This window comes from Phyllobates terribilis, unplaced genomic scaffold (assembly GCF_046119375.1).
Source record: "Phyllobates terribilis strain yellow unplaced genomic scaffold, ASM4611937v1 Scaffold_1__5_contigs__length_1240528914, whole genome shotgun sequence".
NCBI lineage: Eukaryota > Metazoa > Chordata > Amphibia > Anura > Dendrobatidae > Phyllobates > Phyllobates terribilis.
Genome location: NW_027362761.1, coordinates 801248701 through 801259016, shown reverse-complemented (window position 1 = coordinate 801259016; position 10316 = coordinate 801248701). Strand labels below are relative to the sequence as shown.

The 10316-nt window shown below is 44.5% G+C and overlaps 1 protein-coding gene across 6 annotated transcripts in view; it reads left to right on the top strand.

The window, feature by feature from the left end:
- The first annotated feature begins 4204 nt into the window (after window positions 1–4204).
- SEPTIN11 (septin 11) overlaps window positions 4205–10316 on the top strand; it is an 84746-nt gene continuing 78634 nt past the window's right edge. For all 6 annotated transcript variants that reach the window (XM_073637095.1, XM_073637093.1, XM_073637091.1 and 3 more), the window contains exon 1: window positions 4205–4375. In XM_073637095.1, coding sequence (XP_073493196.1) covers window positions 4349–4375 — 27 coding nt within the window. In that variant the 5' untranslated portion in view covers window positions 4205–4348. The remainder of the gene's footprint in view (window positions 4376–10316) is intronic.

Genomic DNA, 10316 nt, shown 5'->3' with positions numbered 1-10316 from the left:
GCTCATTTTTCTGGAATGGTTTGAGGGTGCCATGTCACATTGGCAAAGCCCCCAAGGTCCCAGAACAGCAGAACCCCCCATAAGTGACCTTATTTTACTAACTACACCTCTCAATGAATTCATATAGGGGGTGCAGTGATCATATTGACACCACGGGTGGGTGTGTCACTGAATTTTATACCATTGGGCGGAGAAGAAAAAATAATTACATTTTTGCAACGTTTTTTTGCCCTAGATTTTACATTTTCAGGCTGTGTGCCCACGAAGTGTTTTTTAAGCATTTCTGCAGCGGTAAAAACGCTGCAGAAACGCTTAAAAAACGCATGGTAGAAGGCCTGCCATGTCCCCCCAATGATAATCCGCATGTGCTTTGCACATGCTGCGGAAATTTCCGCTGCGGATTATCATTGCGGAAAAAAACGCAGCACTACCAATTATTTTGCGGAAGTGCTGAGTTTTTGCTGCCATTGACTTGCATTAGAATGCGCCAATTCCGCAAGACTGCATCTGTACTTGAGTAATTGGCGCGTTCTAATGTGCGGATGGTACCCGGGTGTGGAGGAGAGGAGAGTCTGTAAAAAAATCTGTAAAAAAAGAATAAAATAAAAAATATATATTTACCTTCCGGCGGCTCGCGCTGCGCTCCTCCTTGCTTCCCGGCACTTCGCGATGGAATGAAGGACCTGCGCTGACGTCAGAGTCATGTGACGGGTCACGCGACGCTGACGTCGGCAGGTCCTTCAATCCACCGCTGCCGGCAAGGGAGAACGGAGTGAAGCAGGACACCAGGGGCCATCGGAGGGTAAGTATACATTTATTTTTTTATTTTTAACCATTCTTTGGGGTCACACTATATAAATCCATGCTGTTTGCATGGATTTATATAGTGTGACCAAGTTGACAAGCACTTTCCAAGTGATGCTAAAATCGCTTGGAAAGCGCTTGTCAACACGCATGCGGAAATGCAAGTGAAGAACGCTTCATTTCCGCATGTCCCTGGCAGGAAAACGCATGTGCAATCCGCATACACAATCCGCATGCGTTTCTTTCTGCCAGGGAGACGCAGAAACGCTCAGGAAAAAATCCTGAGCATTTCTGCATCGTGGGCACATAGCCTCACACGGGAAAATGGGTAAAAATGGCACCAAAATATGTCACACAATCTCTGCTGAACATGGAAATACCCCATATGTGGCTGTAAAATACTGCTTCGCAACAAGGCGAGACTCGGAAGAGAATGAGAGCTATTTGACTCTTGTAGAGCACATCATCATAGAATATTTTGTGAATGCCATATACAGAGCCCCTAAGTGCAGGAAGAGAAGAAAGCCCCCCAAGAGACCCCATTTTGTAAATTACACACCTCTGGGAATTTATCTACAAGTGCAGATTTTGACTAGATGAATGTTTGCCAGAAACAAGCAGCAGTGTATGTAGCTGAGTGAAAATTGCAAATCTCCCAGTGTTGTGCCTGTACATTGTAGTGCCCATTACATTATGCCCAGCTCGTGCTTCTGGAGACATGGACCCTGTAAATTAGGCAAGATCTCATCACTACAGAGATGCCAAACGTGGATGCTAACTGTGGGGCACAAAAGGGAGGGGGGCATTTGGATTTGGGAGTGCTGAATTCGCTGGATTTCTTTAACGCTTTTCCAGAGCCTTTGTGTTACCAGTAACATGGAAACCCCTATATTTCCGTTAACAGATGATGTATCTGAGTGAGGACTTTGTGGATAGATTTGAAGCTTTTGTTGGGAAAATTTTACATAACATTTTGGATCACGTTTATCCGGCGCCCTACACTGAGCACTTACATCGGGGTTTCCATCTAAATCTCTGAATGATGTCATTCAGATGAAACCCCTGAGGGATCCATTGACTATAATGAGGCAGCAGAGTAACTCTCGTCTTCGTCTGGCCTCTGTTCAGCGGAATCCATCTTTTTAGAAGTGCACAAAACTGTGGCCGACCGTGCTTTTATGCACGCTTAAAATTATAGACACTGGTGGATCATAGACCAGAAGGCCTTAACAGTCCATCCCAGCACTTAGGGGGTTATACAGCCTGTGGCAGTACGCGCATCGGCCCTGGCAGTGAGAGCCGGGCGTCAACGGTCATGTTAGCTCAACACCCGTTGACTGCGAACTGCTTCCCTTCCATGACATACAGATACATCAAATGTTGTGAAGGGGTTAAACATTATGTCTAGTTTTTAATAAAGAATATATATTATCCACAATGGCATGAAAAGCAGCTTTTATTCCTTACTGCAATACTGATGACAACTCTATAACCCAGCTAAAACTTATCTGTAGAAATCAGTTTTATCGGCAGATTACTAAAGGACTGCTTGGTCTGCTGCCAAGTAGTTCAACCACACTCCCACCAATTGGCAGCTTTCTGCTTATGCACAGTGTACACAGAAGGCTGTCATTTAGTGGAGTAGCCAGGGGAATTCAGTGCTCAGAATTCAAAGAACTGGTTAAATGGCAACAGTTTTTAATCATAATCGCAGCATTCACTAAGGCACTCACTAAGGTGATATATTGTTAGAATCAGGATCTCTGCCTTTACTCTAAGAATGTAATAAAATGACCTCTGTCACGTAATTCAAATGGCAACCCATCCTTGTCATGTGTCAGGATGAGCTGCAGTCTGAAGAAACACAGCTCCCAAGAGCAGTGCCTCAACTGACAGAGGTGCTGAATAGCTGTAAGCACGCATACCAGTCAGCTGCCAGAGAAGGGCTCTGACAGGAGAGGGAATAAATCTTTTCCTTGGGAAGAATTATTTCTTATCCTGTCATAGCCCTTCTCGGCAGATCACCGATATGTGTGCTTACGCTACAGCTCCTCTGACAGTTAAGACACAGGTCTCGGGAGATGTGTTTCTTCAGACGGCAGCCCATCCTGATATGTGACTAGGATGGGCTGCCTTTTGAATTACATGATAGAGACCATTTTATTACACTCTTGGAGAACCCCTGTGTGGTACTTACCCATTAGCCACAGCAAGGAGCTGACTACACCTACTGGACAGCACACATCAATAGCCTGGCTGGGCAACTCCACAGGTTCCAGCCACACTAATCACTGGCTAAACAGCTTTCGTGTTGCCCAAGAGATACTGTCCATGATGTCTCCAGCATCACCAGGTGAAGAGTGAATACAGCTACTCCTGGTGACAGATGTCACTTAACAGGTCCAGGTAGAGATGTAACACTTGTGATACACAGGATGCGCTAATAGGGCATCATACCTATGAATTTAGGTGTTGTGTCACGGCCTCTTGGTGACATTTATGACAGTCACTTGGCGACATTTATTACATGGTCATTCGGTAACATTTATGAGGTGATCACTTGCCAACACTTGGCGACATTTACAATCCAGTCAGTTAGTGACATTTACAATGCAGTCACTTGACGACATTTATGAGTCAATCACTTAACAACCTTTATGACACGGTCACTTGGCGACATTTTTGCCAGTCACTTGCCGACATTTAAGACACAGTCACTTGGCGTCATGTATGACATGGTAATTTGGGCATATTTACGCCACGGTCACTTGGTGACATTTATGAGTCAATCACTTGGCGTCATGTATGACATGGTAATTTGGGCATATTTACGCCACGGTCACTTGGTGACATTTATGAGTCAATCACTTGGCGTCATGTATGACATGGTAATTTGGGCATATTTACGCCACGGTCACTTGGTGACATTTATGAGTCAATCACTTGGTGACCTTTATGACATGGTCACTTGTGGACATTTACGACACGGTAACTTGGCGACATTTATGACATGGTCACTTGGGGACATTTATGACATGGTAGGTTGGTTATGTCGGTCACCACACGGGCAATTATTCGATGCGATGTAAGAGCCTCTGTGGAACTCTATGCCTCATTGGATCGTGGCAGAGAAACACCAGACTGACGACGTCCATTTTATTCCCTAAATAGACGCCCCAGTACACACAACTATCTAGCACCACACAGCCCCTCACAAGGATTCTTCAGAATACACAGGACCCTCCATTGTGCATAGAGGGGGGGCTCTCGGTCCTTCTGAGGGCCTGTTACACAGCCCTGTCCCGTCCTATACCCCGGAGCTGAGGTACAGCACTGGCTGCTCTCGGCCGCTCAGCATTTTCCTATGTGCGGACTCCCCTCCCCCCTTTCCTGAGTTGTGAGGACCCTCCTCCCCTGTGGTGGCCATGTTCCTCCAGCGCTGGATGAGCAGCAGTCAGTGAGGCTGTGTGCAGCATCTGGCAGGATCGCATGCTCTCTCCCTCCTTCCTCCATTCTCCTCCTCCAGCACCCGCAGGACAGCAGCATGGCCGTGGCAGTGGGCAGGCAGACTGTAAGTTGGCGCTGATGTGCATGCCATTTCTCCCTGTGTAGCCTTATGACTGAGGCTTTCCTTCTCTTCACCTCGTGTGTCTCCATCAGTGACCAGTGCTGGTCCCAGGGCTCCTTTGTCCTCTACGATCCCGTCTGGTGGCTTCCTCCTTCCCTCCATCCTGCGATGGAAAGCAGAGGATGAGCAGTGGGCGTAGGAGTGAGTTATGTAAGGCTCCATGCCAGGGAGGGCAGAGACGCTGCTAGCTCATAGGTGCCCATGCACACATGTATTTTTAGCCTGGCTCATGTGTCATGAAGCATCCTGCTTGATTTACATACACACTGTGAGGTTTCTACTATGAAGAAGAAAAACAATCAGCCTGGGTAATGTGGGTGAAGAAAATGTGCCAGGCTGTTAGACCTGTTTAAACTGACGTGAGCCCAGGAGCTAGCACTCAGAATGCCGCCTGCTAGGGGAGAACACACTGACGAAATGACTCAGGTCACCCCGTGTTATCACCCATCTGCGTGTAGGAACGTGCTGGGCACCTTCTTTAGTGTATACCTGTATTGTCACTATTGACATCTGCAGGATGTTTTGCTTTTACATATTTCTTTACAATGTATGAAGTGGATACAAATAACAGACCAGAATGACTGCAGAAGGTGGTGCCATGTGCAAAAGGCCCAAATCTGTTACTGTCTCCTTTCAAAGTTCAGGAAGATGTTCCTCCTTGTAATAAAAGGGTGCGGTCCTTTCTCCTCTTCTCTGGTCCAAGCTTTGGAGTTTGTCAGAAGTCCCAGTGAGATGACAAGCCAAGGCTATGAGGGGTGCTAGTGATTGGGCATGTGTTATCCCGCCTGCATGCTTCTAGTGTTCCAGCCAGAGGAGGTGTTAGAGGTTACAATATAAGATCTGAAGGCATCTCTTTGTTGGCTGCAGTGGCCGGATGGAGAGGCCTCACCCCATCCCGCTCAGCTTCCCCCCTCATCCAACCCTTGGACAAACAGTTATCATTTCCTCCCTGAATGCAGCCTGGCTATCTCTGCTGTGTGGGCAGAGCGTGGAAATGGGAGAGAACAAAATTCTCCTTCAACTATACAGAGTGAAAAGGGATTTTTCTAGCTGTCACTCCACTTCTTAAAGGAGCTTGAAACTTTGCAACTCGGAAAGGCTGGAAGAGCTGTTAGAATAATTGATTTTCAAATGTTATTGGATCAGGACTGGAAAATGGAAAAAGTGAGAAACCCGCATGCCCAAAAAGTTGTCACGGGTCCCTTACTTTTTAGACTTTTTGGTTTATTTGAAAATATTGCTGTACAAAGTACACCGTTTAGTAGACGTATGACTTTAGTTAAAGGGAACCTGTGACCTCAGAAAACACTATGTACCTGCTGATAATGGGTTAATCTGCAGGTAAATAGCATTACAGCCCCGCTGCCCTGTTTATTTTTCCTAGCGGCTACGTGGAGAAAATTAACTTATTTAATACCGGGAGCCACCCGATTTCACTTACGGAGGTTAGCACGCAGCAGCTACAGTCACTGATCAGAGCACAGCGCACTGTACTGTGAGTGCGGCTGTAAGGACACCTCTACACTTTGATTGACAGACAACTCTGCACCATATCTGTGCACAGAGCTTTCACTCAAAGAGCCTGGGTTACTAACAGCCGCACTCCCGGTATGAGTGGTGTTGTGAGTGTTGACTGTGGCTGCTCTGTGCACACCCCCTTGAGTGAAGGTCGGTAGCTCCTGGTAAGAAATAAGTTCATTTTCTCCAGGTGGCTGCAGATTAACCCTATATCTGCATGTAAATAGCGTTTTGCAAGGCGACATGCAACCCCTTTAAAGGGGTTGTCCGCTACTAGGACAACCCCTTCTTGAACTAAATGTTTGGCCCTGATAAAATAAAAGAACTAATACCTCCGGTGAGGTGAAGAGGAACATGAAGAGGAAGTGAGAGATCAGCTGCAGCTCAGACTTCCTCTTCATGTTCAATCCGTATGAAGGCGGGGACAGCGCTGATTGGGCTCACATGTTACAACAACAGCATGGGAGCCCCGGGAAGAACGAGTGCTGACACCGCTGAAATGGCGCCAGCACGGGAGGTGAGTAGTAGTTTTTTTATTTTATCGGAGCTAAACATTTAGTTCAAGAAAGGGTTGCCCTAGTAGCGGATAACCCTTTAAACCTTCCATGCACAATAGATAGCTTCTCTACCAAACAATTGTTTGGGAGATTGCTCGGCCAACAGCCATCGTTGAGTCCACCATACACAGGAAAAGTGGGCTCTACCAAGCACTCCTGTAGGTTATCTTGCAGAAAACAAAATATCTGATGTTGGAAATCCGACATGCCGGGTCTTTCTCTCCCCAGAAATTATCTATTGGGAGAGAATTGGGAGTCCACCATACAAATTAGACGTTCGGCTAATAGCGGCGTGTTCGTCCATGTTAGTCTAATGTGTATGGGGGCTTTTATTGATCAAGGTAGAATTTTTTCCCTGTACTTGCTGGCAGTCAGCCCACTGAAGAACACAAAAGTCAGTCTCTTGCCAACCCAAAATAGTTCATAACGGAGAACAATACATGTAAGACATAGATTAGTTGTAATTACATTAAGGGCACCCCTCAAGTTAGCACCAGACCATGGAGTCTTCCCAATGTTATGGCGTTTCAACCCATATTGTTTGAAGCTTTTGACTATAACAACCTCTAAAATGATGAAACAGTTTTTCTGCATATCTTGTTTTTTTTATGAAATATTTGTACTATGGTTGGGTATATTTGGATTTGCTCTGATTGTTCCTCTCCTCATTTGGAATGAATATCAGTTGTCTGTTGTGGATACTTGTCTGTACAGGAGTTGAAATAACATATAAGGGTTATCTGGCGTCTCTCGCTCTCTGAGGCAGTTTCCCACACTCTAATAATGCACAGCTGTTATTGGTAAATTTCACTTTGAGAAATTGCTTGTCACTTTAATGTGGGAATGTTCAACATCATATGTCATATGGGGTGATATTTCTACTAATTTGTTTCTAATTCTGTACATTTTCCCAGCTACTACATGTATGCAGAATTTTCATATGCACTCATTTAAACTTGAAATATGTCCTGCAGATATGTGATACATTTTATTTATGGGACAACACCCGGAAAGGGTTATTCCCAAAATCATAATATGGTATTATATTCATTTATATTTATTCATTTGTGCCAATACAACTCATTTTTAAATCTGTCCAATTTGGCACATCTTACAACTCCAAAATGATGACCCCCTAGGCTCTATTTAACTTAGTTTTCTTAGTAATTGTCCAGGTGACATTCCAGGTTGATCATGTTTTCTACCTCTGACTGTATTCCTGTATTCTTCCTTTAGAATAGACTTTGTGCACATGTATAATATTCTGCCTGACTGATTTTATATTCTGCTATCTACATCAGTGTAGGTGTCTTTGTGGTTTTACATCATTGTTAGTTGGTTTCTAGCAAAGCTCAACTCTCCTGCACTCCTCCACAATGGAGTTTGTAATTATTTGGCAGTGCAGAGCTAAGCTGTGTTTGTGACTCCTACTGATATACATATCAGTAATGCGAAACAGCAAATGCTGCTCTGTTGATGCATATGGCAGAGGACTATCTTCTGCCATATGCATCACAGTGGCATTTGCAGTCTCATTTTACCTATCAGCAGCCAGCAATAAACACAGCTCAACTCTGCACTTCCTAGTGATGTTAAGCTCTGTTGTAGAGGAGTGAAAGAGAGCTGAACTCTGCTAGAAACCAGTTAATATTGGTGTAAAATCACAAAGACACCAAAGATAAAAGAAGTCAGGCCGGGAACTATTCAAGAGCAGAGAGTGACTGGTTGAAGTGGTGATGTGAGCTTTCCATATGTCAGCTGCAGCTAGACCGGAACAGCTGAGAAGAGTTGGGTCTGAGGAGGGTGAGCCCCATTTGCTTTTGTTATTTTACATGACAGTTAAGATTTGGATCCACTTTTTTTTTTATAAGTGGAAAGCCCCTTTAAATAGGACCTGTCACCAAGACCAAATGGTCAGTTCTTACTCTTATTTTATTCCTACTGCTACCTTGAGCAACCAAAAGACACGCCGCCAGCGAATCCTATGAGTCACGGCCCCTTGGTAGAGATAAGCAAAATTAGCAGTGAATAAAAGGGCCCATATCTCTGAAACCGTATAACATATAAAATAAAAAAACAGAATACAAGGGAAGCAGCGGGAATAAAATAATACCAAAAACTGGCCACTTGACCTGGTGGCAGATCCTCTTTAAGTACGTATTGGACCTTTTAGGAAACTCAACTACTACAGATCTTGGTAAGTTAGTGATACTGAGAATTTAATGTACATATCAGTTCTTAAACTGTTAGCAAGGCAGAAGAGTGCGAATTATCTGTCATGAAGGCTAGCGTTACTGGCCTGACGCTGTAGTATGTCTGCATTTTGAAGTTTTGGGCAAAGTAAGTGTAGATTAGAGTTGCGCTCCTTTTCTTTTTTTTCTTTTTTTTAACAAACTGTTTGAAGCTAGAGAGTGCAAGTTGTCTAGTAAAATATTGCCTTCACCATAGAATATTATTTGAACTTGGCAAGTTGGCAAACAATTGTAATAGTAGTATAAATACCAAGCAATAGGATATATTAATGGCTTTAATGGCAAGCATCTTTTAATGACTGGAAGTGGGACATAGGGTGTCACCAGGATGTCATTGCTGATGTCGTCAGGCACACCCATAGCAATTGGCTCTTCCTTCCTTTGAGAATGATAAATCAGCAAGATGAATTCATGCAGGTGTAGTTTAGTCTTTGAGGATATTGTTCAGTAATTCAGCATTGCTGATTTTTCTCTCTGGAAGTATGAAATATATTTTTCCAAAAGAAGAACAAAACTCATTAAGTGTTTTATCTTATGGTTATTTCTATGGATTGCGGGTGTGCAATGTGCTTATTGTTATATTGCATTTTTATAGTGTTATTTTCATAGCAGTGATGTATATTCCAACATGGATATATGTCCCGATTCATCAAAGCGATTTTGCCAGAATTCTGGCTTAAATTGCTTCGAAAAGACGCAAAATATTTGCGCAACAGTTGCATAAAGATTTGGCGACTTTTGGCTTTGTCACACCGGTTTCTCCAAGCTGCATCAAAATGGAACAATAGCCCGGCAGGGAGGGTGTTACGCCACAGCTCATCTAATCCTTACTCCAGATAGGGATTGGAGTAAGGATTGTGGCGAGGCACATGTAGGCGCATGAGGGGAAGACACCAGTTGTTAATGACAGGTTGAAGAGGTGGGCTAGGGCTGGGATGAAGATAGTGGTAAGGTTTGGGATGAGGTGGGATGGGATTGGGTCCAATTTACTGGTGGTGAGGTGTGATTTGGAGAGTAAAGAGGAAAGTTGATCTTCTGTAATGGTGGAGAAGGTGGTTTTGGAGGAGGAGGGTTGAGTAGGTGTGGGGAGGGGCTGTGGGGGCTTTAGGCAAAAGCTTTGTCTGATGGTGTCAATCTTCTGCTTGAAGAATGAGGCAAAGTCTTTGGCTGAAATAAGAGGAGAGGGAGGAGGCACTGGGGGACGGAGGAGAGAATTGAAGGTGTTGAATAGTTGTTTGGGGTGAGACAGGGAGGATATGAGAGATGCAAAGTATGTTTGTTTTGCTGCAGTGAGTGTGGACTTGAAGGTAGTGAGGGACTGTTTGAATGCAATGAAGTGCTCATTGGAGTGGGACCTTTTCCATCTACGCTCAGTAATCCTGGAGGCCCGTCGCAGTTCTTTAGTTAGGCTGGTGTGCCAGGGTTGTCTGTTGATTGTGCGAGCTTCGGTATGTGTGAGGGGGGCAACCGAATCGAGAGCTGCAGCTGTTGTGGTGTTGTATAAAGTGACAGCAACATCTGCATCATGTAAGGAACTAATGTCTGTAAGAGGGAGAA